The sequence below is a fragment of the Equus przewalskii genome, chromosome 6, assembly GCF_037783145.1.
Source record: "Equus przewalskii isolate Varuska chromosome 6, EquPr2, whole genome shotgun sequence".
Classification (NCBI taxonomy): Eukaryota; Metazoa; Chordata; class Mammalia; order Perissodactyla; family Equidae; genus Equus; species Equus przewalskii.
The window spans coordinates 49,260,036-49,287,674 of record NC_091836.1 but is presented as its reverse complement, the minus strand read 5'-3'; the positions used below and the strand labels follow the sequence as shown (position 1 = coordinate 49,287,674).

At 59.9% G+C, this 27,639-nt stretch overlaps 2 protein-coding genes and 1 long non-coding RNA gene across 12 annotated transcripts in view; 2 read left to right on the top strand and 1 right to left on the bottom strand.

The window, feature by feature from the left end:
• Positions 1–630: 630 nt before the first annotated feature.
• Positions 631–27,639, bottom strand: part of DOCK6 (dedicator of cytokinesis 6) — a 40,358-nt gene continuing 13,349 nt past the window's right edge. The window contains exons 15-50 of one of the 10 annotated variants that reach the window (XR_011541490.1): positions 24,596–24,713; positions 24,448–24,518; positions 24,093–24,231; positions 23,905–24,006; positions 23,120–23,206; positions 22,608–22,839; positions 22,188–22,349; positions 21,078–21,241; positions 19,838–19,942; positions 17,861–17,953; positions 17,504–17,599; positions 16,698–16,838; positions 14,251–14,364; positions 13,973–14,143; positions 13,425–13,564; positions 13,168–13,337; positions 10,935–11,095; positions 10,616–10,798; positions 10,155–10,281; positions 9,733–9,817; positions 9,489–9,585; positions 9,220–9,354; positions 8,773–8,925; positions 8,478–8,636; positions 8,295–8,395; positions 7,139–7,331; positions 6,916–7,059; positions 4,536–4,667; positions 4,427–4,441; positions 2,976–3,101; positions 2,795–2,884; positions 2,364–2,600; positions 1,896–2,118; positions 1,705–1,811; positions 1,270–1,431; positions 631–860 (exon numbers count right to left, since the gene is read on the bottom strand). Coding sequence is in view for 7 of the 10 variants with exons in the window: in XM_070625470.1 (XP_070481571.1) it covers positions 818–860; positions 1,270–1,431; positions 1,705–1,811; positions 1,896–2,039; positions 2,364–2,600; positions 2,795–2,884; positions 2,976–3,101; positions 4,427–4,441; positions 4,536–4,667; positions 6,916–7,059; positions 7,139–7,331; positions 8,295–8,395; positions 8,478–8,636; positions 8,773–8,925; positions 9,220–9,354; positions 9,489–9,585; positions 9,733–9,817; positions 10,155–10,281; positions 10,616–10,798; positions 10,935–11,095; positions 13,168–13,337; positions 13,425–13,564; positions 13,973–14,143; positions 14,251–14,364; positions 16,698–16,838; positions 17,504–17,599; positions 17,861–17,953; positions 19,838–19,942; positions 21,078–21,241; positions 22,188–22,349; positions 22,608–22,839; positions 23,120–23,206; positions 23,905–24,006; positions 24,093–24,231; positions 24,448–24,518; positions 24,596–24,713 (4,699 nt within the window). In the remaining 3 variants the exon portion in view is untranslated. Of the gene's footprint in view, positions 861–1,269; positions 1,432–1,704; positions 1,812–1,895; positions 2,119–2,363; positions 2,601–2,794; positions 2,885–2,975; positions 3,102–4,426; positions 4,442–4,535; positions 4,668–6,915; positions 7,060–7,138; positions 7,332–8,294; positions 8,396–8,477; positions 8,637–8,772; positions 8,926–9,219; positions 9,355–9,488; positions 9,586–9,732; positions 9,818–10,154; positions 10,282–10,615; positions 10,799–10,934; positions 11,096–13,167; positions 13,338–13,424; positions 13,565–13,972; positions 14,144–14,250; positions 14,365–16,697; positions 16,839–17,503; positions 17,600–17,860; positions 17,954–19,837; positions 19,943–21,077; positions 21,242–22,187; positions 22,350–22,607; positions 22,840–23,119; positions 23,207–23,904; positions 24,007–24,092; positions 24,232–24,447; positions 24,519–24,595; positions 24,714–27,639 lie in introns of those variants that run through there. The other 9 variants (XM_070625470.1, XM_070625474.1, XM_070625471.1 and 6 more) reach the window with 9 other exon arrangements.
• Positions 4,019–7,527, top strand: LOC139084142 (uncharacterized). Its single transcript, XR_011541494.1, has 2 exons — positions 4,019–4,224; positions 6,831–7,527. It is a non-coding gene; the product is annotated as an uncharacterized lncRNA (long non-coding RNA).
• ANGPTL8 (angiopoietin like 8) lies at positions 25,865–27,556 on the top strand. The gene is made up of 4 exons (XM_008510114.2): positions 25,865–26,195; positions 26,393–26,554; positions 27,080–27,189; positions 27,279–27,556. Exons 1-4 carry the CDS (start codon positions 25,899–25,901, stop codon positions 27,304–27,306), a joined length of 597 nt encoding a protein of 198 aa, XP_008508336.2. The 5' UTR covers positions 25,865–25,898; the 3' UTR covers positions 27,307–27,556.

The following is a 27,639-nucleotide window of genomic DNA, read 5'->3' as shown; positions in this document are numbered from 1 at the left end:
GCGGGGGGGCGGGCGGGGGCGGGGCTGGCCAGGGCCCAGCTCCGGGAGGGCGCGGAGAGCGGGCGCGGCGGCGGCGAGAGGTCACCCTCCCCCTGCCGGCCCATGGCTGGAAGCGGCCCAGCGCAGGCCGGGTCCACGGTGGCGTGCCCGCCGCGGGGCGGGGCGGGGCGGGGCGGGGGCTGGGCCAGCGCCAGGCTGCACAGGCGGTGCTCAGGCCTGGGCTCCAGTCGCAGTCCCACCAAGCCTTTAACTGCTCGGTGCCTCAGTTTCCCCATCTCTAACATGGCGTTGAGAGTGGTGTTGACAAGATTGACTCACGGGGAGGCAGGGGCCTAATGGAGGTCCCTGGGGCAGGAAGGCCATCAATGGGGTGGTGTCTTTCCGGGAGCCATTCAGTACAGCCAGGGTTTTAATAAATGTTACTATTATTCCCCATGCCAGCATGTGACACTGTCATTTGTGTTGCCTTCCCCCCTAGAATGTCAGCCCCACAGGGCAGGAATTTGTGACTGTGGTCACTGCTGTGTCTCTGACACCCAATCGGTTCTCAGTGTCTGTCCCCCGATGATCAGGGTGTGTGGGCAGACTGTGCCCATGTGACCCAGCCCCCAGGGACCACACCACACAGGCTGCTTATAAAAACCATTTTAAATTAAAAAAGGAAAGAGGGATCAGTGCGCACAGACGGAAACAGACAGACAGAGGGCCCAGCCCTGTGTGCAATGTGGCCACCCCGCAACTGCATGGGCAGTGGCGGGGAGCTCCCAGGAAGGCCAGGGTGCTGGTTCTTCTGGGTGTGGCTTCAGGCCCCGTGGGCTCAGACGTCGGCCTTCCGGAAGCTTGCCCTGTGCAAGGAGTTCCTGGGGGATGAATGAGGTGGGTCAACATGGCCATAGGGCCCCCAACTCCACAATCCTCCCCAGCTCTCTTCCTCCTCCAGATCCTTCTAGGCTCTTCCCTATTCCTTTCATATCCCTTCTGATGCAGCTGTGGATTCAGATTCTCTCTTGGAATCCACCACCAAAGATATGCATTGGGCCCATTTTACAAACGTGGAGACTGAGGCTCAGAAACATGATCTGGAAACTGATCCACCAGGACCCAAAGGGGCTGCCCAGAGCCTGCCTGTGCATCTGCATCCACATAGACACTCGCTTGTGCAAAGCTGCGAGTGCACGTGTTGATGTGTACGTGGACAACAGCCCCACCATGGGCCTGTCTTGGCCTGGCTCCTCTTGCCTTCTCTAGGGTGGGGGGCCGAGCAGGCACCTGAGGCTGGCCGTAGTGGGCGCCAGCAGCTGGGGCAGGCGCTGGGTGAGCAGTGGCTGCAGAGCCTCCCGCAGGCGGGTGTAGTTGCGTTCCAGCTCGCGGTGGTACTCCTTCTGGTCTGGCCCAATCAGGGCCTTGTTCTTCCGCAGGGCATCCTCACACCTGGGGGCCAGATGGCAGGAGAGGCTCAGGGGCTGACACTCAGGGGGGAAGGCAAGAGGGAAGGTGGGGGAGGCCCTGGGAAGAGCTAGAATGGGGGGTCTGATGGGTAGAGCCACCTTAGTGGGCATCAGGGAGGGAGGAGACCCCCTAAGGGGGATGTGTACAGAGGGGCTGCCATAGGGGGTCAAGCTGATAGACAGGCTGTGCTGGGGGTCAGGGAGGCAGAACGCCATCGGTGGGGCTGGGAGGGGGTGTCATGGGGGCCAAGCCTACTTCTTGCAGAAGTCCTTGAAACACAGCCGCAACTTATTGTGATGCCTGAAGAGCTTGGGGTCTTCAGGGATCTCTGTCAAAAACACCTGGGCCACCTCCAGGGGACCCTGCAGGGTGAGAGGGGCTCGTGAGGGTGTCTGCACGGCCCCTGGGGGAACCCCGGGCAGCCTGCCTTGCCCCTCGGGCCCTGCCTGGTTCACAGTGGGCCCCACGGAGCCTTGGAGCACCATCTGTAGCATCTTGGCGTCGGGCGGGTCCTGCTCGGTGGCGAAGGCCAGCTCTCGAGTCTTCTTCTGCATGTCCTCAATGGCCACCTCCACGGGGGTCAGCACTGTCTGCGGGGCGGGGCAGGTGGCACACACTGGCTGGGGCCCGAAGATGTCCTGACCCAAGCCAGCGCAGCCTGGACGCCCGCTGGGGGAGGGAGAGGGGTCCGTGGGGCCGTGTAATGACCAGGATGTGGGGGCTCCTGGCTCAGCTGCCTTTGTCTGGCTCTGGGGGGCTTTGGTGCGGTTGTGGTCCAGCCCGGGGTCAGCCTGGTCTGGATGCAGAGCTTCGAGTCTGCAGACTAGGGTCTGGAGGGTGGACTGGGTGGTCGCCTCCCCATCCCGGGTGTGGGGTCCCTGGGCCTCCCTCCGTGGGAATGAGGTCCCCCCCACCTCCTCGCGGTGGCACACACGGATGCGCGTCTTGATGTAGGGGAAGGCGTGGTCCGTGCTGAGCAGCGTCTTGCGCTTGTGCTGCTCCGGGAGCTCGCCGTGCGCGCGCCCGTCGGGCGTGAAGGGCGTGCAGAAGAGGAAGGTGCGCAGACCGTAGTTGCGGTCGAAGTAGGTCACTCGGTCCTTGAGCTCGTAGGTATCAAAGTGCGGTTCCACGTAGGTGATCTGGATGTAAGCCTGCGACACGGCTCAGGGGTCAGCCCTCACAGCCCAGGGCGCGCTGGCCTCCCCGTGGGGCCCCGGCCCTGGGGAGAGGGGCTTTGGAGCTCCCCGGGTCTGGGGTTCCCGGGTCTCCGTATGTCTGGATGCCTGGAAATCCCCTGAGGAAGAGGATTTGGGGTCCCCCAGGGAGGATGGCCGGGAGCCCTCACCTTCTGGGGGTCGAGCTTGGCCTTGTCCACGGGGTTCGAATCTTTGACAATCTCGACCACGTCCTCCCCGAACCTCTCCGTGTAGAACTCCTGTGGACACAGGGCGGGTTCAGGGTCGCACAGGGGCAGCCCCCGCGGCATCCCAGGGCGGCCCGGCCACCCCCCCACCGCCCGGCCGTGCCTCCAGCCGGTGTGAGATCTCGGCCAGCTTCGTGATGGACGGCTCCTTGTACACGAACTCCTGCTCGTCCAGGTCGCCGAAGCGAGACCCGTAGAAGCCCACGCGGAAGTACGTCCCGAAGACGCGCTGGGGCTGCGGGGAGGGACGTGGTTGCCCGGGGGGGCCCCGCTGGAGGTCCCCCTGCCCCGGAGACAAGTGTCCTCGGGCCCCATGTGTGGAAGACTGGGCATGGGCGGGGGGACCCCAAGAACGTCACATCACAGGCACAGGCGGGGGACCTGAGACTGTCGGGGCATGGACCCAGGTGACCGCCAGCTGCCCGCCCCCTCGCTCCCTCTCCCCAGCCTGTCTCCCACCTGCCCCAAATCTTTGTTGTCATTTAACACAAGCCCCCAGTTTCTGATTCTCGTCTCGGCTTCATGTGCTTCTTCAGGGTCTGGATCCCACTGTGAAATTAGGACTGTGGCTCCCAGCTCTGTCCTCAATGCCCCCAAGGCTGGGTATACAGCAGGAGCTCAAACAATGCTTGAGTGGCTGAAGGGAGGCGCGGCCGGTCCTTGCTCTGGGACAGACTCTGGCTCCCTTGTTCCAGGGCAGCCCCTCCCTCCCACAGCCCTAAGTTGGGAAGGAGGGACCCCCACCCCCCGCCCCCGTCATGCCACCACCAGAAAGGAAGGCGGGCTCCGTGTTCACTCACCAAGGCAGATCCGGGCAGGGAGGGGCGGGCACCGGGAGATTGTGGGGCGGGGCAGAGAGACAAAGTCATGGGAGAGGTTAGAGGTCAGAGCCCCCACCCTCAGGGTCCTGGTTATGTGGCCCCCTGGAAACCATTCCACGGGCTGAGCCTAGAGATCTGGGGGGGAGGGGACCCGCCCGCCCCACCGGCCCCCCCCAGCCCTCCCGCCTCAGCTCTGGGTTCCTGCCATCTTTGGCCAGAACATTCTCCCCAAACTAGGAGATGCCTAAAAATAGACGCAAGTCGGGGAGAGGCGGGAAAGGGGGAGCAGAGATTCTGGGGGGGAGCTGGGGAGACAGGGAGAGACAGAACAAGAGAGACACAGAGGCAGACAGACAGAGATAGAGAGAAAGACAGAGCTAGATAGAGAGAGAGACAGAGATAGAAAGAGCCCAAGAGACAGAGAGACAAAGAGAAATCGACAGAGAGGGAGGGTGTCGGAGCCCCCCCTGCAGGCAGGGACCGAGCTGGCCCTGCCCGAGGGAGGGGTGACTCTCGGGAGCGCCCAGCCGGGTGAGTCATGGGCTGCCCTCCAGATCTGGGGTGTGGCGGGGGGGGGGCCAGGGGAAGTATTGGGGGTGCGTCACGGCCCCCTGCGCCCATGTGGCCAGGCAGCCGTGCTCCTCCAGCGCCCCCTGGTGGTCCCTGACCACGGCGGACCAGCTGTCGTGGGGGCCCCCCCACCCCAGGCAGGTGGCCCCAGCGGCTGACTCACCTCCCAGCCGGAGCTCTGTGGGGAAGAGAAGTTCAAAGTCAGCTGAGCCCGGGGGAGGGGGAGGGGGCGAGGGCGCAGGGTGGGGTCTGGGAGGGTGCCCTGGGCCCACCTGGTGCATGATCTTGGTGAAGGCCTCCTGCAGTTTGCCGTGCACAGCGGCCAGCTTCTTGTAGTCGCGGTGGGCTTCCAGGATGGGGATAAGGGTCTTGTAGACCTCGTTCACCGCCTCGTAGAGCCCGCCCTGGGGGTGGGGGCGCGTCAGGATTCCCAGCAGCCTCCCGGGTCTTCTCTCCTGCCTGGAACAGCCCTCCCTCTACACTCCTAGCCATCCTCCAGGGCGCCATCCTCTATCACCTCCTCCAGGAAGCCCACCCTGACCACCCCCACCCAGATGGGGCACCAGCCTTTCCACTTGGCCCCTACAGATCCCTCTGTGGTCTCTACCCGCTTACTGTGGACCAGGTGCTGTGTCTGTACTATACCCACTGGTGGGGAGAGCTGGAGTATTTCTATTCCTCAGAGGGGGACCTGAAGCTCAGAGACGCAGAGGGGCCCTCCAGGGCCAGGACCTGAATGTCAGCCCTCCTGGCCTGATCCCCAAGACCTCCAGGTCCAATTGCCTCCTGGTGTGTGGCAGTGGCCTCTCCTAAGTGCCCTTCGCCCCCCGTCAGCGCCCGTATCAAGCCTGGCACACAGCTGATGCCCTGCAATGTTTGCTGACCGACTGTCAGAAGGTCTGTGTCTACTGTCAGACTCCAGCCAGGTGACAATAAGGAAAACAACACGGCCAGGGGGACCAGCACCACAGAAAAGAAATCTTGCGAGAAAACCTGACCCTGAATAGGAGTGGGGCACAGATCTAACTACCAGTTCCCAGAAATGCAAGGAACTGAGGAACAGGCTAAGCGACACCACAGGGACAGAGCAGCCCCGTGCAGGCCAGAAAAGCCCTTGGAACAAAGCCTGGCTCTGCAGCGAGTGAAATGCAACAAAAACCAACTGCTTTCATACAAACAGGCAAAATGGAGGAGAAAACCCCTTTACAACCGTGGAAAATAAAATTCCCCGGGAACCGACCTAACAAGAAATGCATAAAACCGCTTTTGCAAAAAGAAGGGAACTGGGGAGCCAGCTCAGTGGCACAGTGGTTAAGTCCACACACTCTGCTTTGGTGGCCTGGGCTTCACCAGTTCAGATCCTGGGTGTGGACCTACACACCAGTCATCAAGCCATGTTGAGGCGGCGTCCCACATACAAAGTAGAGAAAGATGGCCACAGATGTTAGCTCAGGGCCACTCTTCCTCAGCAAAAAAAAAAAAAAAAAAAAAGAAGGGGAACTGATGCCCCATTTCTTAATTCTCTTTTTTTGATTAAAAGAGACTTAAGAGACTTGTCCATCCCAGCCATTGTGGGTCTCCTCTGGATCCTGATTCAAACAAACGAACCACAAAAAAAATTCCTTTAAGCTAACCAGGGACCTGTAAGCATGGACTGGTACTAAAGAATTCCTGTAAACTTGGTCAGGCGGGATAAGAGTTGTATAAAAGGTACTTCAGCAGCCAGGGCTGCACAGAGAGGAACCTGTGGGTGTGACAGTGTGTTATCTGGGATTTGTTTTAAGCCGCGACTTCTCCGACTCTGATGCGCACAGTAATCTCTGAGACTTTGTGAAAATCCAGGGTTCCGAGCACTTGGGGTCCTCATGACTGCATTTCTAACAAGCCCCAAAGGGATGCCCATGCTGCTGGTCCTCAGACCAAGTAGCCAGGACTTAAAAAACCTCCAGCCGAATGGTTACGTTCGGTTTCATCAATTTATGAAAATCGGAATCTTGTCTTTTTAGATGTCCAAAAAAAAAATAATAATTCAGCAAGAAACAAACAAAAAACAAAAAACCAGGGGCAAAGAGGAGATGACACAGGATGGTAAATATAGGTGGTTGCTGAATTTGAGTGCTGGGGGTTGGGATGGTGGGGGTACAACTTTCTTTTACATATGCTTGGAATTTTCTATAATAGAAAACCTTTTTTTTTTTTTTTTTTTGGTGAGGAAAATTGGCCCTGAGCTAATATCTGTTGCCAATCTTCCTCTTTTTGCTTGAGGAAGATTGTCGCTGTGCCAATCTTTCTCTATTTTGTATGTGGGGTGCTGCCACAGCATGGCTTGATGAGCGGTATGTAGGTCCAAGCTCAGGATCCGAACCCGCAAACCGCAGGCCGCCAAAGCAGAGTGTGTGAGCTTAACCACTATGCCACCGGGTTGGCCCCCAAAAACACTTTTTAATAGTAGCTAGATGTACGGAAAGCTTACTATATCCTGGCAGTGTGGCAAGGGTTTTATGGGGAGAAAGGCAGTAAAGAGGGCAATTCTCGTTTTCCGTAATTCTCCTTTTCTTCACCCTGAGCCTCTGGGGGCAGGTACTGCCCCATCAGCAGATCCCTGATGTCACCCCACCTGCACCCCGCGTCCCCAGCAGCCCCGGGCCTCACCATGGTGAAGTAGGTGGCCGCCTGCTCCAGGAGCCCCACCAGCCCCAGCTCCGTGAAGTGCTTCCCGGAACAGAAGCCCTCCTCATCGGGTGACAGGATGTCATCGGAGATGGCCGACTCCTCCAGCACGTTGGACGAGATGTTCTGGGGCAGGAGGCGGCGTCAGAGCTGGGTCCCCGCCCCACAAGTGCCATGCCCTGCCCGCCGCCCCCCAGCCGCTCACCTGGAAGGACACGCAGCCCACGGGCAGGTGGCGGCTGTCCTCGAGCAGGGCCAGGTACTCGGCCACCAGGGCGGCTGCGTGCACCATGCACTGGGCGGCCTCCGCGTGGTTGCCCAGCTCCGCGTGCTTGCCCGCCATGTTCTGCAGCCACGTCAGCCGCAGGTCCGGGGAGCCCTGGTAGCCCCGGGCAATCCTGGAGCGGGGTGGGCGGGGGGAGATGTCGGGGGACTCACCTGGACCCCCGCCCACCCCATGCTGTCCCCCCACCATCTGCCCCACTGAGCAGGCCATCTCCTCACCTGTCCATTCCTCACCTGCCCCCCAACTTGTCCATCCCCTCACCTGTCTCTCCCGCCTGTCCCCTCGCTGGTCCTTATTCTCATCTGTCATCTCCATCTAAGTGTTCCTCTGACCTCCTTTTTACCTGTTCATTTACCTGCCCCCTCCCCTTCCTGCTCACCTGCCCTCTCACCTGCCCCCTCCCCTGCCCCCCCCCCCCCCCGCCTCCTTCCCTGCCTGCTCACCTGCCCCCTCCCCTGCCCGCTCACCTGCCCCCTCCCCTGCCCTCTCACCTGCCCCCTCCCCTGCCCCCTCCCCTGCCTCCTTCCCTGCCTGCTCACCTGCCCCCTCCCCTGCCCGCTCACCTGCCCCCTCCCCTGCCCGCTCACCTGCCCCCTCCCCTGCCTGCTCACCGGCCCGCTCCCTTGCCCCTTTCCCTGTCTGCTCACCTGTCCCCTTCCCTGCCCCCTCCCCTTCCTGCTCACCTGCCCCCTCCCCTGCCTGGTCACCTGCCCTCTCCCCTGCCCCCTCCCCTGCCCGCTCAACTGCCCTCTCCCACCCCCTCCCCTGCCTGCTCAACTGCCCTCTCCCACCCCCTCCCCTGCCTGCTCACCTGCCCTCTCACCTGCCCCCTCCCCTGCTTGCTTACCTGCTCCTCCCCTGCCCCCTCCCCTGCCGCCCCCCCCCCCCCCCCCCCTCCCCTGCCCCCTCCCCTGTGTGCTCACCTGCCCTCTCCCGCCCCCTCCCCTGTGTGCTCGCTCACCTGGTCATCTTCCCCAGTCTGCTCTCCTGGCCCCTCTTCACCTGTCCCCCTCACTGCCCTCTTGTCCTGGCTCCCTCCTCACGTCGTCACACATCTGCTCCCTGAGTGCCTCACCTGTACATGAGGTCGATGAGCATCTCGGGGTCCTCCTGATGCTCCTTCATCTTCACTGTGTCCGTCAGGATCATGTGCAGGTTGAACATCAGGTCCTGGACCTGGGGCGGGGCAGCGGCGGCCGTGAGGGTGCCGGGAGGGGACAGGCGGGCCGAGGGGGCGGGGCGGGGGCCGCGGGGTCACCTGCTCGGCGAAGGTGCTGTCGCGCAGCCCCACGTCCTCCTCGGCATAGGTGAGGATGGTCTTGAGGGAACGGCGCAGGTGTTCTTCACTGAAGTTCTGTGTCGTCCCCACCAGGGACGAAAGCGACATGGTCACCTGCATCTTCACGCGAGCGAAGTTCTGCGGGGGCAGGAGGGAGGGCGCAGCTGGGGGCCAGGCCCCTCACCCCTCTGTCTGCCACGCCAGGACCCCCCGGCCACCGCCCTCCCGGGGCCTCCCAGGGCCTCACGGGCCCCCACGCCCCGCCCCCACTCACATTGCCGATCTCGAAGTTCTGGCGCATCAGGAGGTAGAGCGAGGCGCTCGCGTGCGTCCGGATGGCGCTGATGCGGCTGCCGCAGTGTCGCAGGAGCCTCAGGCACAGGTCAGCACACAGCTCCGTGTCCTCCTCAAACAGCAGCTCTGGGAACTGCCCCCCAGGGTGGAGACACACACGGGTCAGCCCCTCCCCGTCCTGGCTCAGGGGCATCTGTCTGTGTCCCGCCTTGTTTGGCCAAGCACAGCTCTGGAGTCAGGTGTGGGCTGAAGCCCTTGCTGTGTGACCCTGGGTGAGCGACTCCGCCCCTCTGATCCTCAGTTCCCACCTCTGTAAACTGGCTAAGGAGCGAGTGTCTGCCTCATGAAGTTGCTGAGTACACAGTAGCTGCTCAATAAATGAGCTGCGACCATTCTTCTAGAACTGTGGCTGGCAAGTGGTGCTCACCTTGGACACCAGGGCCCGCTGTGTGGCCAGGCCATGCTGCAAGAAGAGGGCGCTCTGGGCACTGCCCAGACTGTACAACACAACCTTCAGTACCGCGCCCAAGATGCTCTCCCGGGCCTCGGACAGCATCACCGTCTGGGGTGTCAGAAATCCAGCCGTTAGAGACCAGGGTGGTTATGATGTCAGAGAAAGAGGGGGATTACAGAGTCAGAGACCACACGGCACTGTGGCAGCATCAGAGGTCATGGAGATGCTGGATCAAGTCCTACCTGCACAATGATCTCCAATGTATCCAGAACCACCAGGCTCGCCTCAGTTGCCAGGTTCCCGTCCACCAAGGCCTCATGTTCTATTTCATCCTTGGTCCTGGAGGGGACGGGAGGGGCTTGAGGGCCCTCTCAGGAGCAGACCCCACCCCACGGCTGAGGTCTCTCCCCCTCCCTTGGCTGCCCCAGAGGTGCTGATCCTCTGTCAACAGGTGTGACCCAGGAATGACTTCCCACCCACACCCACTTGTCCACGCGGTCTGAGGTTTGTTTCCAGTGCGTGATGCTCTTGCGCCAGCGTACGTTCTCCTGGTTCCCAAATGGGCTCCTCTCTGAGATGCGGAGGCCCATGTCCACAGAGGCGCAAAAACATAAAGATGCGGGTCATTAGGGGAGGCGCACGGGGGCAGAGATACACAGATGGGATAACCCGTGAGGACCTGGGTGACGTGGACGCTTGCTGAGTGGATGCACACAGCCAGACAGGAATGACACGTGACAACAGACAGGGAACACGGACACACGTGTGTACGGGGATGACACACGGACTTCATTCCGAGAAAAGTGAGCTGGACAGAGAGGTAGGGATGGGCCCCCGTCTTTGGGTCCCTCGGACACAGGCTGGGAGTAGCCGGGTGGAGACATGCGCAGGGGACGTCTCCCTCTCACCACGGCTCCGTCGCACCATCTCCTGTCTCGCTCCGATGGTGCCCAGGATGGCTTCCTCCAGTCGAGCCTTCATGTCCAGTGACTTCTTGAAGGTGAGGCTGTTGATCCTCTCAAAGGCCTTTTTCCCCTGGGAGGGCAGAGAACAGGTTCAAGGCTGACTCGACCCTTTTCTGTGGCTAGCCTTGTCTGCTTCTTCCAGCCCTTTCCGACCTCGGGACGCTGTGCTTGAAGACACAGTTCTGCCCTTTACTGCAAGCTCTCGGCACCTTCCAAATTCTATTCGTGAAGACGACTCTCCCTTTTCTCTTTGGCCCAGCACAGAAACAGTCCACACCCTTCCCTTTGGGAACTGGGGCATGAAGACAGTCCACCCCTTTGGCCCCATCCCACGGCACCCCAGAGCCCCAGATGCATGCTCGGCCTGCCTCCTGCGCCCTGGTCCCCTGCCTGTCCCCTCGAACCTTGTACTCGAAGGCAGCCAGGCAAAGGTACAGCAAGTCCAGGAGACGCCCCAGCTGAGGCAGGGCCAGGTCTGCAGCCCAGCGCTGCAGGAGAGCCGGCTCGGCATTCTTCAGGACCCACAGCACACACACCAGCAGGGTGCGGCTGGACTCGGCAGACAGGGGACAGCCGGAGCGGGAAGCCTGGGGCCGGAGAGGGGGCAGGGCGCAGAAGCAACAGAGCCATTTTCATTTACTCCATATTAAGAGAAGACTTGGCCGATGGGTAACTTCGATTACCGGGGTGGATGGTGTCTCTGGGGGCCAGCCCCGTACTCACCGTCGCTGGGCCCTGGGAGATGCTGGCCCGGGAGCCAGGGGCCAGGGGGCCACCAGCGATGGCCATGGCCACTGACGGGTTGATGGTGCCTCCAATGTCCCCTTCTCCTTCTGTGTCCGAGTCGAGCATCGAGGCCAGTCTTGACCGTTGACCTGGACCCTCTGTGGGGAAGGGCAGAGGGAGAGAAGAATGGGGCCTTGGTAACTGCTATCCCTCTGTCTCAAATTTCAGCTCAAATGTCACCTCCTCAGGGAGGCCTTCCCTGATACCACCTCCCAGACCAGGATGTGACTCCAGTTATTTACTCCCAGAGCTCATTTATTGGCCTTGAAATTAGATACCCTCACTGTGTAATTGTTGGGAAGATCCACAGAGGCCTGGACTGTATCTGCTCTGCCCACTGCTACATGCTCAACACTTACAACACGGCCTGGCCCACAGGAGTAGTCATTGTAAAGATGATGACAATGACAACAACAACAGCAATAATAATAAATGATGTTGCTATTATTACAGCATCCATTGGCACTGAGCATCTCCTATGTGCCAGGTGCTGTTCTAAGCACTTTGAAAATATTAACTCTTACCCTTCAAAACAACCCTATGAGATAAGTACTTTTATCCCCCCTACTACACAAATGAAGAAACTGAAGCACAGAGAGGTTAAGTTACTTCCCTGGGGTCACACAGTGAGTAAATGGTAGAGGTAGGATTTTAACCTAAACAGTCTGGATCCAAAACCTATGATCTCAAAAGAGTACCTCTTACCTCCCCACCAAAAAAAAAGTCTCACCAGAGATAGGAGGTGCCAACAATATAGAATGGGCCTCACCTAGAGATTCTTGAAACAAAAGGTCGACTGAGTCTAACTAAAGCTCCAGCCCAGCTTAACCTAGCTCGGCTTCTCACTGGATGGGGGTGATCGGCCCCATATCCCATCTGCCTAAGAGGGAAAGAGGAACCCTCACTGGGGAAGATGACAATGCTTCCATCCCGAAGGCTCTTTTACAGACGATGTCCAAAATACAACACAAAATTACAAGACATGGGAAGAGGCAGGAAAATACGATTGATAAGAGGGAAAAAGCACGGAGACGGCCAAAAGTTAGCAAACAAGGACTTTAAAAGCAAAAGTAGAGAAAAAGATGCACAAAAATGGGTAAAAAGATGGAGAGTTTCAACAGAGAATTGGCATCTATAAAAAAAATCAAAGGGACATTTTCCAGCCAAAAAATATAACATCTGAAATTCAGAACTCAAAGGATGCGGTTGACAGCAGATCGGACACAGCAGCGGACAGAAGTAGTGAACTCAAAGACACGTGCACAGGACAGGTTTCCCAAATGAAGCAGAGAAAAGAGAACATGGTACAGCAGACACGTGTGACATCAAAGGTCTGACGTACGTGTAATTGGAGTCCCCGAAGGAGAGAAGTGAGAAAACGAGGCAGAAAAAAGAATTCAAGAGATAATGACTGAGAATTTCCCCCAAATGATGCAGGGCATCAATCCACATACCCTAGGCCCATGCTTCTGAGCACTGGACATACGTCCCTCAGTTGTGCCAACGAACGTGCAAACGAGCGAATGAATGACCACCAGGCTCCCAACACCCTCACCCCGATGTTCCCCCTCGACCCCTCCTCATGTTTTCTCTTCTTAGAGGATAATAAATGTTATAATAACATCTCCCATTTATCGTGGGCTGACAGTACCCCAGTACGACACTTCCCCACATTTTCACATAATCCTAGGATGTAGTTGGTGCTACCACTGTCCCCATTTCATAGGTGAGAAACCTGAGGCTCAGAGAGGTGAATGGTCTGCTTGGGGCCAGGAGGAAGGACTTTTTTTTTTGAGGAAGATCAGCCCTGAGCTAACATCTGCTGCTAATCCTCCTCTTTTTGCTGAGGAAGACTGGCCCTGAGCTAACATCTGTGCCCATCTGTCTCTACTTTATATATGGGACACCTACCACAGCATGGCATGCCAAACGGTGCCACGTCTGCACCCGGGATCTGAACCGGTGAACCCTGGGCCGCCAAGAAGCGGAACGTGCATACTTAACCACTGTGCCACTGGGCCAGCCCCAGGAGGCAGGATTTGAACCCACTCCTCTGACCCTAGCCCCCGTGCTTTTGTTCCTAACCCTGCTCTCGCACCTTTCCCACCCTGAGCCTTGTGTGATTAACAGGCCCCTGGATCGCGACCCCGTCCAGCCTCGGCCCACCGACCAGCAAAGTCGTGCAGCCGTGGCAGCGTGTCCCGGGCGAGTGACAGCAGGGGCAGGTACAGCTCGGCCACACGGGCCTTCACGGTGGCATCTGTGTAGCGGGGGTCAGCGTCATGGCCACAGAGCAGGCTGTGGACAGCACTGATGGCCTTCTTGTGCAGCAGGGACACCCTGCGGGAGAGGGACGTGCTCAGGACGGAGTGGACGTGGCTTCTGGACCGTCCTGCCGCCCCGGGGCCAGCCGGGGCCGGGGCTCACCCCTCGGCCTCAGGTTCCAGGGCCAGCGCCAGCTCCGTGAGCAGGAGCCCAGCCAGGAAGTGCTGCTGCCGGAACGGCCCGCTCAGCTCAAACATGCTGGTCACCTTGGGGTCTGGGGCCTGGCTGGAGAAGGTGGAGCTCTGCAGGGGGCGGGGCGAGAAAGCAGGAATGGCAGGGGGCCAGGGCTCAAGGGTCAGAGGTGAGCAATTAGGATTAGCTCATCTGGAGGTGACATGGATATCGAGTTGGAGATCAGAGGTGAGAGACTGGGGTCAACCTATCTGTGAGGGGACAGGGTCTGGGGTCAAAAGTCAGGGGTCTGAGAAACAGCAGATGGAACGCTTGGCTGGGAGTTAGGATTCAGGGGTGAGAAGTTAGAAGCTGGTCCTCCCAGGAAACTGCCAAGAATGAGGGGTCAGAGGTGAAGGGTCAGGCCCCTTGGACAGTAGCTTGCTGTGAAATGGACAGAGACGAGGAAACCCTAGAAGATGGGTTGAAAGTGAGAGGTCATAGGTCAAGGGGAGGGGCCATGGGTGAGGCCAGCCCACCTGGGAGGTGGTAGAGGATATGGAGGGCGAGGGCGAGGCCGGGGGAGACAGGGGACAGCAGGGGAGGTTGAGGGTCACGTAGTGCTCATGGCTGCACAGGATACGGGTGAAGTCCATGCGCAGGGTCAGCAGCGCCACTGGGTTGGGGGCCGACAGCAGCCGCGTGGCCACCTGCCGAGGAAGGGGTCAACGGGCGACTTTTTGTAAATGTCCACCCACCAAGCCTACCAGCTGCCACGGCACCCGCAGGGCTCCGTTCCTGCCACGCCCATCCCTACCTGCTTGTAGTGGGCCCGGACCAGGCTGAAGACGAAGCCGCGGTCCGTCAGCGACAGCAGGTCACTGAGGAAGAAGGCCAGGCTGGCGTTGAGGCGCTCGGCCAGCTCCGCGTCCTGGGGACACCGGGCCCGTCAGCCCACGCCCGCACACCCCGGCAAGCCTCAGTCCCCGCCCTGGGCCTGGCTCTTGCCAGCGTCCCCAGAGACCTCCAGGAGCCGCATTCCTGCCCCAAAACCCTGGGGTTCTTTACGTGCCCCCATCTCCGGGCTCTGGACACCCCCAGCCTTCCTGGTTGTCCTCCTCCCTCTGTCCCTTTCATCCCCACACTTAGGTGTCTACACTCCACAGGAATTCGCTCAGGAAACTATTTTCTTTTCTTTCTTACTAGATTCCAGTAACACAACACAGATCGGGGCTGACTCCCTGCTAGACCCTTTCTCCCCATCTCTCCGAGAATTGAAACCCCCACCAGAGCTCAGAGCTGGGTAGAGACTACATTTCCCAGCCTCCCTTGCAGCTGAGAATAACCACACGACCACATTCTGGCCAATGGGATTCAAGGAGAAGGGATGTGGCCACTTAAACAGAAGGTCCTCCGGTTCCCACTGCCTGCAACACCTGATGTGGCTGCCGCCACATGAACCGCGATGGCCAGGCCCACACTGTGGAGCCCCCCCACAGCCCACTTATGCTCAGGAATAAACTTTGCTCTCATTTAAACCACTTGTGATGGTGCTCGAGCAAATTACCCTCCGCCCTAACTGATAACACCCTCTGCAATCCTTTAATGAGCATCTATTATGTACCAAGCCCTGTGTACAGGACAGACGTGGTCCCTGCTGCTTTTCCAGCTAGCTCACATTCTCATGTAGGGGAAGACAATCAACAAAAGGATTCCAGATAGTTCTATGTGTTTAGAAGACAACAGAACACATAGAAGCCCAAAGGATGAGAAAGAGCCGAGGGGAAAAAGGCATTCTAAGGAGAGGGAACACTAAAGGCCCTGGGGCAGGATGTGTGTGGCAAGTGTGAAGAACAGCAAGGAGGCTCTTATGGCTTCAAGGCCTAGCTGGCACTTGTTCTTTCTCATGAGCCACTCCATGGCCTCACAAGTCAGCCTCAGTGGCCCTCAGTTCCCCATAACCCAAGAAAGAAAATACAAAATCCACCAGAACTCTGAGTCCTCATGGGACAGAGAATGGGTCTGCCTTGTGCATGGAGCCTGATACAGTCAGTGCTGGATAACTGTCAATTGATGGAATGAAACAGCTGTGGCCCTCTCCGATGCCCCACCAGCAGCTGCACGATGCTGCTTCTCAGGGGGTGTGTTCTTCCCAGAGCCCTTCCTCGGGGGGTTTCCTCACAATCTGGGTCAGCCCCTGGGGATATCGGCCCTTGGGGAGGCTCCAGGGAAACAAGGTCGAGACCTTAGAGACCAGCCCAGAGGTCGAGCGAGATTGCACAAGGGCCAGCTGGGGCTGGACTGGTGTTTCAAAGATCTAGAAAGTTCCTACCAAATCCAGAAGTCCCATTTCTCTTTAAAAATCAGACATTCTGACCCCGGCTAATGGGCACACACCCTCTGGGCCACGATAAGCCCCACTCTCCCAGCTGAAGCTGGTGGTGAGGGTGTGAGCTCGTGGCTTGGGTTCAAAACCCCATTCTGCCCCTTCCCAGCTGTGTAGTCTCAAGTTGTTACTCAGTCATTCTTTGCCTCAGTTTCTCCATCAATCAAATGGAAGTAACAATAACACTAACTTCATAGGGTTGTTGGGAAAATTTAATGATGTGATCCCTCTAAAGTGTTTAGATACACAGAAAGTACTCAATAAATGCTCCATATTATTACTTTTATCATTATTATTAATGCCTGCTTAACTCCTACGGTCATTGGAATTAGCGATCCAGAACCTGGACAATTGTCAAGGTCTCTGAACTTCTATGTCCATTTATTGAGCACTTACTATATACTGGCACTGTGGTAAGGGCTAATGGATCTGCCCTGTCACACCCCTGCCTTCACCAACTCCCACTCTCCCCCTGCTCACTCCATTCCAACCATACTCATCTCCTCACTGTCCCTCTAACAGACCAAGATGGTCCTGCCTCAGGGCCTTTGCACTTGCTGTTCCCCCTGTCTGGACTGCTCTTCCCTCAGACATCACCTAGATTGCTCCTTCGCCTCCTTCAAGCCTCCCGCTAAAAGTCAGCCCCAGGAGGATGACGATTTTGGTCTCTTTTATTCACAGCTGTGTCTGTAGCACCAAACACAGGACTGGGCACACAGTAGGTGCTCAAGAAATAGATGCTGAAGGAACAGGCCGATCCTGCAAATGGGCTTTGTGGTCTCGCAGCCAGGTGGCCCAGGGCAGAATTGCCGCCCCTGCCTGGCTGGCTCTACATCCTCCCTCGAGCCCCGCCCCTCACTGAGGCCCCGCCCCTTCACCTTGTGGACTCGGGTGATGACCTCCAGGCCCACAGAGCCCACCAGGGCTGCGATGTCATCCAGGAAGCGCCCAGGGAAGCGCAGCTTGCGGGGCGTGTCCAGCCGCTGGCCCAGAAGCAGATGCAGCGTCATGCTCTTCACCTGGGGGTGGGGCGAGGCAGGGGCGGAGCTTGAGGAGTGTGGGTGGGTGGGGCCTGCCAGACGGAGGCAGGGCTTGAGGAGTCCTGATTGGTGCTTCAGCAGCAAGGGAGGCGGGCATCAGGAGCCCTGGGTGGAGCTTAAGCCCCATAATTAAGGGCTGAGGGTGGGGCCTGATGGCTGTGGGCGGGGCTTGCAGGCCATGGGCAGAGCCTGAGTGGGTCCCAGGCAGCGTGGACGGTGGGAAGGCTGAGGGGGTGTGGGAGGGGCTAGAGCAGGCCTCCTGGGACGATGTCTGTGGGCAGGCTGGAGGGTGAGTTGTAGCCAGGAGGGGTCATTCAAGGTACCTCTTGAAGAGTTTGGGGGGTGTCAAGTCTGATCACATGGGTTTCCGCCTCTCTCTGGGGATATCTCTTGGAGGGGTCTCCTCGCTGGTTAGCCGTCTCTCACTCCAGACAGTCTCAGAGGGAAGGGGGGGGGTCTTCTCTTGGTAGAGGGGGTCTCTCCAGGGAGAGATCCCTTTAGGTAGCCCTCATCTCTCTCTCTTGGGGGGCGCCTCTTGGGGCTATTTCTCTGGGGTCTTGGGGCTATTTCAGGAGGCTTCTCTCCCCAAGAACAGGGTCTCCCTGGGGGCTTCATGCTTCCCAGCAGGGACGAGGGCGTCTCACCATGAGCTGGAAGAAGAACCAGGCGTGTTGAAGGATGGCCTCGCGCACGGTGCTGCCGCTGACTACCCACTGAAGAGCCAGCTCCTCGTGAAGCAGCTGGGGGCAGGGGCAGGGGTCACAGAGAGCAGAGGAGCCTGTCCCGAACCCCCCTGGAGCCATGACAGCGGAGGATGCAGCCAGAGGGCTTGGGGTTAGAGCGGTGGGAGGCCATGCAGGAGGAGAGGGTGGGCAGAAAGGGTCGACGTGCCTTTTCCCCAGCTCTCCAGACCCTGCTGGGCTCAGGGGGGACCGGAGCTCTGGACCCCTCTGCTGGGGGCTAGGCCAAAATTGTGCCACCCACCCCCTGCCTCCCACTACCTTCTGCACAGTGGGTCTCGGCTGGGTGGCTGGTGGGGCCAAGGAGGAGCCCTCGAAGTAGGAGGAGGGTCGGCTAGAACAGTGGTCGATGGCCTATGATGGGATGGGATGGAGAGGATGGCATGGCGAGGGACGTTAGTGTGGGCGCAGGTGGTGAGGACAAGGAAGAGAGACGATTGGAAGGAGACAGATGAAAGACGTGTCCATGTGGACGGGCAGAAGGGGCACAGACAGAGGGAGCCGTGTTAATAAAGATAGAGGTGAGTGGGTGTGGATGGAGGGCAGAATATGATGTATGAGATGAGAGTCACAATGAAGAGGATGTGGACAGGAGACGGCGGAGAGAGAGAGTGGTCAGACGAGGTGAGCACGAGTGTGGATGAGGGCGGGGAGTGTGAGCAAGTGAGTGAGTTCAGGGGTGGACAGAGGAGGCAGAGGGCACGAAGGTGCAAGAGGAGAAAGAAGAGGAAGAAAGATAAGGACAGCAGAGGTGAAACGGGGATGAGAGGCAGTGAGACAGTTGAGCGGGCCCCGGGTTCCAGGCCTGGCCCCCTCCAGCCTTGCGTGGGGCCTCGCTGGGCCTCACTGTCCCCATCTGTGCAATGGGTAGGGGCTCAAGCTCCACTCTCCTCTCCTCCTTTGGTGGGCCGGAGGTGAGGCCGCCAACAGGGAGCGGAGTCCAGTGATGGAGCGGCCCTGAGACCCGCCCAGGCCCCTGCCTCGACCCCGGAGGCCCCCCCGCTCCCATGGTCCCAGCCACACGCCCTGGCTCCTCGGCACACACCAGATGGCCCATCAGCTGCAAAGGCCAGCATCAGTGCCACCTCCTGCCCAGAACGCCCACCCTCCTACCACCTTGTCACCCCTTATCTGTTCTTCAAGGCCAAGTCCTGTTAAAACTGCTGGGGGCATGGCAGGGCCCGTGAGCCTGGATGCCCAGCAAGCCCAGAAGGCTGTCCCACGGTCCCCTTGCACACACTGCTCACAGCCACCATGCGGCGCAGGTTGTCCGGGTAATGGGTGCCGAGCTGGGACACGGCCGGGTGCCAAGTGTGCAGCAAAGCCACCCCTGCGGCCCCTCTTGCTGCCTAGGGGCCTCCAAGTTTGTTCCCACCTTTTGCACGTGCTGTTCCCTGAAACACCCACTCTTCTCTTGCAGGCTCTGTCTCACCCTCCAGGTTCCAGCAAAAATGTCACCTCCCTAGAGGGGCCCCCCAGACCACCCGGAGGGAGGCTGGTGGTCCTGCGCTTGTTCCTTTGAAGCATTTTCACTCATGCACTTACACACCCGTGAGTGTTGGACCTGCGTCCATCTCCCTGACTAGCTGGCCGCTCAGGGGCGAGGCTGGGCCGAGGATCCATCCCCTCCAGCAAATCCCGCCCTCATTGCCCCAACCCCTCCCAGGCTCGGGACCGCTGCACTGAGCACTTGACTTTGAGTCTTCCCCGCATCTGAAAATTCAGAGCTGGGGGCGCAGGGCAGAGCCAGGACTCAGACCCAGGTCTGTCGGCAAAGCTCCTCCCCAAGCCAGGTGCCTGGGAAGGGGCAGAGGAAAGGGGGCTGCCCAGAAGGGTCCCTCTCTGCCTGGAACAGGGTCGGGGAGCCCAGAGGCTCAGTTCCGCCCCCTTGGCACCTTGCTATGTCAAGGGGACAGTTGAGAGTGGATTAAAGAAAGAGATTAGGGCATGCGGGCAGTGAGGTTATAGTGGCTGGATTTGAGTATCATTTGCATGCTATTTGCATACCACCCTGTCTCTTCTGTCTCTGCCTGAGGCTGTGGTCTGTGTGGCAGCCAAAGGTGATTAAGATGACCCTGAGATGCCTATAATACCGACTCCACAGCCCCAAACAAAGGCAGGAGGGGTCTGCTGCTTCCTTCAGGCAGCCCCCCTAGGTTAGTCGGCCACAGCCAGGAAGGTGGAAGAGCTCATGCCAAGGTGCGGTCACAGGCGTGCAGGAGCAAGGGGGGTGGGCACCTGTCTGGGGTCGGCCCCACAGTAAGGGGGTGCTCGGCGCAGCACAGCCCTGCTGCCTCCTGGAGCATAAGCAGAATTCACCCAGGAGTGTGAGCGGTCGATGCCCTGGAGATACACGGGTAAGAGGCAGGAGCCATGGGCAGAGGGCGGGAAACCAGCTGAAACACCAAGCCTGGTCACTGCCCTGGACCATACATGTGCCACATGGGCACCTACACACAACCTGGGAAATATGTGTGCAAACACATGCACAGACGCATGTGTATATGCATTCGTGTATGTATGTGCATGGAGTGCACGTGTATACGTACCTGTATATGTATGTGCATGGGACACACACACATATGCACCTGTGTCTGTATGTGCACAGAGTACATGCACCTGTATAAGTATGTTCATAGCATGCACACCATACGCACCCATTAGGTATGAACACAGAGCGCAGGTGTACATGCACCTGTGCGTGTATGCATGGAGTACACGTGTACATGCGCCTATGTACGTATGCGTATGGAGTGCACGGGTATATCCACTCGTGTATGTATGTGCATGGAGTACGTGCATATATGCACCTGTGTATGTACACGCATGGAGTGCACATGTATATGCACCTGCATCCAGATGTGCACAGAGAGCACGTGTATACACACCCATATGTGCACGGAGTGCACATGTACATGCGCCCGTGTACACAAGTATATGGATATGCGCCCATGTCCGTATGCTCATGGAGTGCAGGTGTTTATGTGCCTGTGTACATGTGTGCATGGAGTGTGTGTGTGTGCGCCTGTATACATGTGCACAGGGAGTGCGTGTGTGTGTGCCCATGTACACGTGCACATGGAGTGCGTGTGTATGCGTGCGCATGGAGTGCGCATGTGTGAGCCCATGTACATGTGCACATGGAGTGCGTGTGTATGTGGAGTGCACGTGTAAATGCACCATGCACACGTGCATGGGGTACACACATACATGCACCTGCTGCACTACGTATACCCTGCTCTTTTTCAACCAGGCCACGCTCCGGCCACCCAGCCTTGGGTCAGCCTCGGAGTGTGAAGCCCCGCGCAGAGCCTGAGTCGCAGCCCCCAGCCTGTGACAGCCCTGCTGCAGAGTCAAGCTGTCGTCCGTGCTGTCGCTTGTGCTGTGTCCTGTCCTCCGTCAACACTGAGATCCTTCACCCACCCGCCTGGCAGCCACGGCCACTGAGGCTGGAGATCCCAGGGCCCCCCTGCCCTACCTTGCTGGCCAGGATGCGGGAGACCTCGTCGTCCACTGAGCCAGGGGCCACGGCCAGGTCAGGATTGCTGCTGCTGATGCTCTTAGAGCGGGCCAGGTAGAGGCTGGCGGGGCGGCCAGGCCCCCGGGCCAGCGTGGTGGACTGCACTGTCACCGGAGGGGCCCCTTAGGATGGAGGGAATGAGGTCAGTCACCTGCCCACCTGTCCTGATGACCCCTGCCCCTTCCTGGTGAGTCACGCTTCTTTTCCGAGCCTCCAGGTTCCTCATCTGTATAATGCGTATGACAACGGCTGTGGCCTCCCAGAGATTTTGGGGAGATTGAAGGACACTGAGAACAGTGCCAGGCACATAGTAAGGACCCACAGGGATCAGGGGTTATTTATTTTTTTTTTTTGAGGAAGATCAGCCCTGAGCTAACTGCTGCCAATCCTCCTCTTTTTGCTGAGGAAGACTGGCCCTGAGCTAACATCCGTGCCCATCTTCCTCTACTTTATATGTGGGACGCCTACCACAGCATGGCATGCCAAGCGGTGCCACGTCTGCACCTGGGATCCGAACCAGGGAACCCTGGGCCGCCGAGAAGAAGAATGTGCGAACTCAACTGCTGCGCCACCGGGCTGGCCCCAGGGGTTATTATTAATTATGTAGCACATGAAACAAAAATCCAACTTTATTGCATGCTTGCTGTACGAAGCATATCACACAGATTACTATGTCATTTACTATCACCAGTACCCTCGGGGGGGGGGGTACCATTATTATCCTCATTCTCACAACTGGAAAACAGGCCCAGAGAGGTAAAGTCACTTGCCCGGGGTCATAGCGCTTGTAGGAGGCAGAGCTGGGATTCAAACTCAGGCAGCCCAGCTTGAGTCCCTGCTTCAAGCTACCCAAGACGCTTGTTGACTGGCTAAATCAGCTGTCAGTCAAGCATACAAAGACCAGACCCCTAGGGTAGGGCAAAAGTGAGCAAGACCGTGTCTCTTACAAGTTGTCCAAACCAATCAAGGCCTGTGAGGCCTCAGGGCCTTGGCACATGCTATTCCTTTTGACTAAGATATCTCCTCCGAGATACTTCCTGTCCGCCAGGGTCTCCCACCAATACTCACCGCCCGGGAGGCTGGGCTCGGTGCCAGGCAACCGGAAAGCATAGTGGACATAAGCAGCCAGCAGCGGGCAATGACCACGGGCATCCTGGGCAGCTTCCAGGCTCCGGTGGACAAGGCTGACTACATGGGCCATTGCTTCAAAAGCCCCACGACCTAGGTTTACTGCCGGGCAGAGCAGGGGTCAAGGTCAAGGTCCAGGGCCTCCTACCTTCCCAAGGAAGAGACTTTAGGGTTCAAGGGGTCATATGGCCATTAAAGAGTCCCAGGGGACTCGCTCTGGACCCCGGCTGCTGGGGGCCATTTTCCAGATGGGGAAACTGAGGCCAGAGAGATAAATGGGCTACAGGTGGTCACCCAGGAACAGACTGAGGGGCCATTTTCCAGATGGGGAAACTGAGGGCTGAAGCCATGTGGGCTCACCGATCTGGCCACCAATGATCGGGGGCCGCACGACGAGCCGCACGAGCTTGTCCAACACGTGGTGGGAGAAGGCGACCAGGGGCTCGGGGCTGGCGAGGCGCAGAGCTGCCAGGCTGGCCCGCAGCTCCTGCTCCACGGTGCCCTCGCTCAGCACGGCGTCCTTGAGCCGGAAGGGGAAGGCCCCCTCCTCCAGGACGTGCACCAGAGTGAAGAACTTGTCCAGGTGGGGGTCCTGGAGGGGACCAGGGGTGAGCAGCCGTGCCAGCCTCGGGTCCAGGAAGGCCTCGGGGATTGCACAGGGGGCAAGGGACGAACGAGGGCCACAGAGGGCCAAAGCCCCAGCCAGGATGGCCATGGACACGGCCGCCCCCGCCTGAGTCAGCAGCTTCCCTGGGAGCCCAGCAGCTGACCGAAGTCATGTCCGCGGCCAAAGGCCAGCCCTCCCTGGGGAGCAGGAATGGCTGCCCAACCCCAGGGCCGGACTCCGGGGTTCCCGCCCCCTCCCCCACTACCTGGGGGTGCACGGACGACACCGCTGTGAGCTCCACGCTGAACACGCCCTTGTGGCCGTCCACCCAGCGCATGCCCGGCAGCGCCACCTGTGGGCGGGACGCACTGGTGGGCGCTGGCCAGTCCTCCCCCACAGATGGGGTGACCGATCAGCTGGCCATTGCGACACTGTGGGCTGCTCACGGCCCCGTTAGGGGAGCAGCCGGGCACCCTGGCCCCGGCCCAGCCCAGGGTGGGGGGGCACATGGGACAGAGCACTCCGGGGGTGCAGTGGGCAGGCTGGACGCCCAGGACGCTAACAGGGAATAGAGACCAGAGACCCGGGGTAAACGTTCCTGGAGGGAACAGCATTGCAGGAGGCCCCAAGGTCCCAGGGGCATTAATGAACAGCTCGAGGGCGAGTGGGAGGGTGACAGGGCATGAATGGGGGCAATCAGCCCAGAAGTACTCCTGGGGGGCAGCGACTGGGGGGCAGGCAAGGCCATTCTGCTGCAGAGGCCTGGAGCCAGAGGCCGTGGGAATCCTAGTGGGGGGAGGGGAGCGCAGTAGCTGGGGTGTTAACAAGGCTGGGACGGTGAGGACAGGGAGGGACACACGGGGGGCAGTGGGACACGCAGAGGCAATAATGGGGTGATGAGGCAGCCAGGGCCCTGGAGGCCCTAATGGAGGCCAGCACGGCTCCCAGGGGCATTGATGGGAGCAAGGCGGGGCCGTGAATGGGGGACCATGCGGCAGGAGTGCTCCTGGGGGGCCACGGCAATGGGAGGCAGGGGTCCAGGGTACTTACGTCCGGTGTGAGCACGGAGTAGCTGGGCGGGGGCTGGTCCACGGACACAGGGAGGCAGAAGGGGCCGGTCCTCAGGCGGCCGTGCTGCAGCAGCGGGATCCACTGGGGACAGGCTGGGGGTCAGGGGGCGCCGGGCAGGGCCCGGAGCGCTGGGTTGGGGGCTGCAGGCTGGCAGGGGGTGGGCTTACCGTGAAGCCCACGGGCGTCTCCAGGGCCGTGCCCGGCCGTGGCTGGCAGCTGATGTGGTAGAAAGTGAACAGCAGGTGGTGGTTGTCGGTCACGCAAGCCGGAAGCCGCAGCTTGAACTCCTCGTAGAACTCGGGGGACCTGGGGAGCCGGGCCAGGGCTTCTGTGGGGGCTGGGCTCCTCCTGGGTGCCCCAGCCCCTCTGCCACATGCTCCCCCAGTGCTGTCTCTGCCCCCTGCCTGGGATCCCCCATTAGTGCTCTGGAACCTGCCCCTCCCTCCCCTCTTCCCTGCCCCTCGCATCCCCACCGCATCCCTGCGTCCCTACCGTGTCCCCGTGTCCCCCCATCGCGCATACTTGTTGTGGTAGACCACCGGTGTGAAGGCCTCGCGGGTGAACTCACTGCAGCTGGACTTGCCAAAGATGACCTGAGGGGGTGGTGGCATGAGGGGCCCGCCGGGGATGCCCCCACCGCCCGCCTCCCCTTGGCCGGCACACCACTGACCGGCAGGGCCTGGCTGGGGTCCTCGCCCGCCATGTACTGGACTCGCACGGCCAGGTTGCGCACGGAGCCCTGGCGGCTGCTGAAGTTGAGGCTGTGCGGGTACACGAACAGCAGGTTCCTGCGGGGACGGGGGCGCATCAGAGCGGCAGGTCCCTGGAACCAGCCCGGCCTGGGACGCGGGAGGGCCAGCGGCCACGCGGCTGGGACACTGAGGCTGGGTGAGGGGCGAGGATGGGCACCGGGCAGGAGACGGGAGTGGCAGAGAGTGGCGGACAGACGGGCACCCTCAGAGCTAAGAGGGGGGCTCCAGGGGCACGAAGGGGCACGACGAGGTGGAGGGCAGGGGAGAGATGGGTGCTCAGGGCCAGGGTTCCAAGAAGGTGACCCAGGCGGCCAGCGGTCAGGCCCGAGCACCCTCACCTGGTTCAGGGGCCGGATCGCTCTTCCCCCAGGAGAGGCCACTAGAGTGATGTGGCCTGTCTCTCAGGTGGGGAAACTGAGGCCCGAGTCGGCGGTAGGGGCCGGGCTGCAGCCAGAGTTCTGCCTCCCTCTCCCAGGGGCAACTCTGTGCCAGCCCCACCCTCCCTCTGGGCCTCAGTTTATCTGTACAATGAGGGCATCGAGCCTCTGTACCGGGCCTTCATAACACCAGCGATGGTAAATGACCACAATAGTTGCACCAAACACAAATGTGGCACCGACTGTGTGCCAGGCTCTGTTCTAAGCACTCGACGTGAAACAGCTCAGTGACTTCTCCCAAGCAGCCTGGGAGGCAGGACTAACGTCACCTCCTTTGACAGGCGGGGAAACTGAGGCACCAGCCCACAGTCATCCAGGAAGCAAACGAGTAGTTAGCGCTGACCTGGGGCATGTGTGGGTCCTGGAGTCACGCCGTGTGGCCTTGGGGGAGTGTCTGCCACCCACACCTGCTCCCCCAGCTCGCGAGCAGACCAACAAAGACCCCAGTGTCACAGGCTTGTAGGAGGGAACTGTTCCATTCGGGCAGCTGGAACAGCTCAGGGGAAACCAGGGGGAAACCGAGGCTCAGAGCCTCAGGGTCCCAGGGGCCTGGGCTATGCTGTCCCAGTGCCCTCAGCCCACAGCTGGCTGAGCCCCAGCCGGCGTGATCCCAGCGTGGCCCAAGTGGACATTCACCTAACGCAACTGTCGCGCCACCACCAGGCCCTTGCACAACACCGGACACCTGGTTGTCCAGTTAACAATTGACCAGGAATTGGGGGGGCTGTAGGGACATAAAAGGTGGCGGCAGTGGCACTGTGGCCGCGCCCCCGGAGCCTCAGCCATGCCCATGCTCATGCTCTGCCTGCTGTGCGCCCTGGCAACAGTGGCTCGGCCTGTCTCTGCGGCTCCCAGGGGCGGCCAGGAGCCAGCACAACAGGAGGAGTTGACCCTCCTCTTCCACGGGGCCCTGCAGCTGGGCCAGGCCCTCAACGGCGTGTTCAAGACCACGGAGGCACAGCTGATGGAGGCCGGGCACAGCCTGGGCCTCTATGGCCGTGCACTAGGGCTCCTGGGGCAGGAAGTCAGCCAGGGCCAGGATGCAGCCCGGGAGCTACGAGCAAGCCTGTCAGAGTTGCAGGTGGGCATCGCAGTTGGGGCATTGCGGGGTGGGTAGGAGTCTTGCAGTGGAGTTATGTCTAGGATGACCCACTGTCTGAATTTTCCCAGGCCTGAGGGGATTCCTAGAATCGAGGGCTTTCAGTGTTAGAATCAGGCAAGTCCCAGGCAAATAAAGACAAGTAGGTCAATCTACTAACGCCCACCACTATCGACCAGACGGAGGAGAATGCTCTACAGCTGCAAGCAGAGGCCGCAGCCCAGGCGCTGGGGGAGGCAGCCCAGGGACAGCAGGAGCTGCGGGAGAGCATGCAGGGGCTAGATGCCCGGCTGAGGGTCGCCCGGCTGGGACACGCCCGCCAAGAACTGGAGGCCTTAAAGGTAAGGGGCTCCCAGCCCTGGGGGAGTCGAGACCCCGGTTCCCAGCCAGAACTTGCTTCTGAACCTTAAGGCCCACAGACCTCTCCCCCAGGTCAGCCTTCCAGCGCCATCGCAAAACCCACACCCCTTTGCATGCCTCAGTTTCCCCATTTGCAAATAAGGACAACAACTGACGTGAGACATCAGAGCAGAGCCAAGGACTCAACGCAGACAAAACAGTCAGCCTGGGGCAGGGTGCATGCGCTTAGTTACTCAATAAATGCGCACGATTAGAGTAACTGGCAGCGTTTCTTGAGTACCGATAAGTCCCCAGCACTGGGTACTCCTCAAGAATCTCTATCATGCTCCTGAGAACCCCATGAAGCTAGTCCTATTTCATCCCCATTTTACAGACAGGAAAGTTGAGGCCGGAGAGTGGCAGCAACTTGCAGGGTCACGCAACACAATGGGGGGGGGCTGGGCAGGGTCGGGGGATGGATGGGAAGTGAGGCGCCCCCAGCTGAGGTTTCTGTGCTGACCCTACAGGCCCGCGCCGACAAGCAGAGCCACATCGTGTGGGTCCTCACGGGCCATGTGCAGCGGCAGAGGCAGGAGATGGCCGCCCAGGAGCACCAGCTGCGACAGATCCAGGAGAGGTGAGCCTGGCGGGGGCTGGGGGCATGGGGTGCACAGGGCAAGAGGACGGGGGCCCCCTCACCTCGGCTGAGCCTCATCTCCCCCTCAGGCTCCACACGGCGGCGCTCCCTGCCTGAGCCTGCCTGGGCGGACCTGAGGACTACTCACTCGCCGAGAGATGCTTCCAGGCCCCACGCGGCCCCACACGGGAGGAGCCACCTGGGCCTGCAGGTCAGCCAGGGCGCTCGGCCCCGCTGCCAGCCACGGAGCAGAGATGGGAGCAGATGGGGACGCAGGCAGAGGACATGCCCCGTCGAGGAGGGGCAGAGAGAGGCCACGCACCTCTTTGTGCCCACACACCCATTAAAGCAGAGCAGTGGCACCGCCCCCAGGTGTCTGTGTGTGTCAAAGGAGACCTCCCTCTGCATGAGATCCGAACACCCCCCCATGCCAGCACCGAGCTGGGCCGC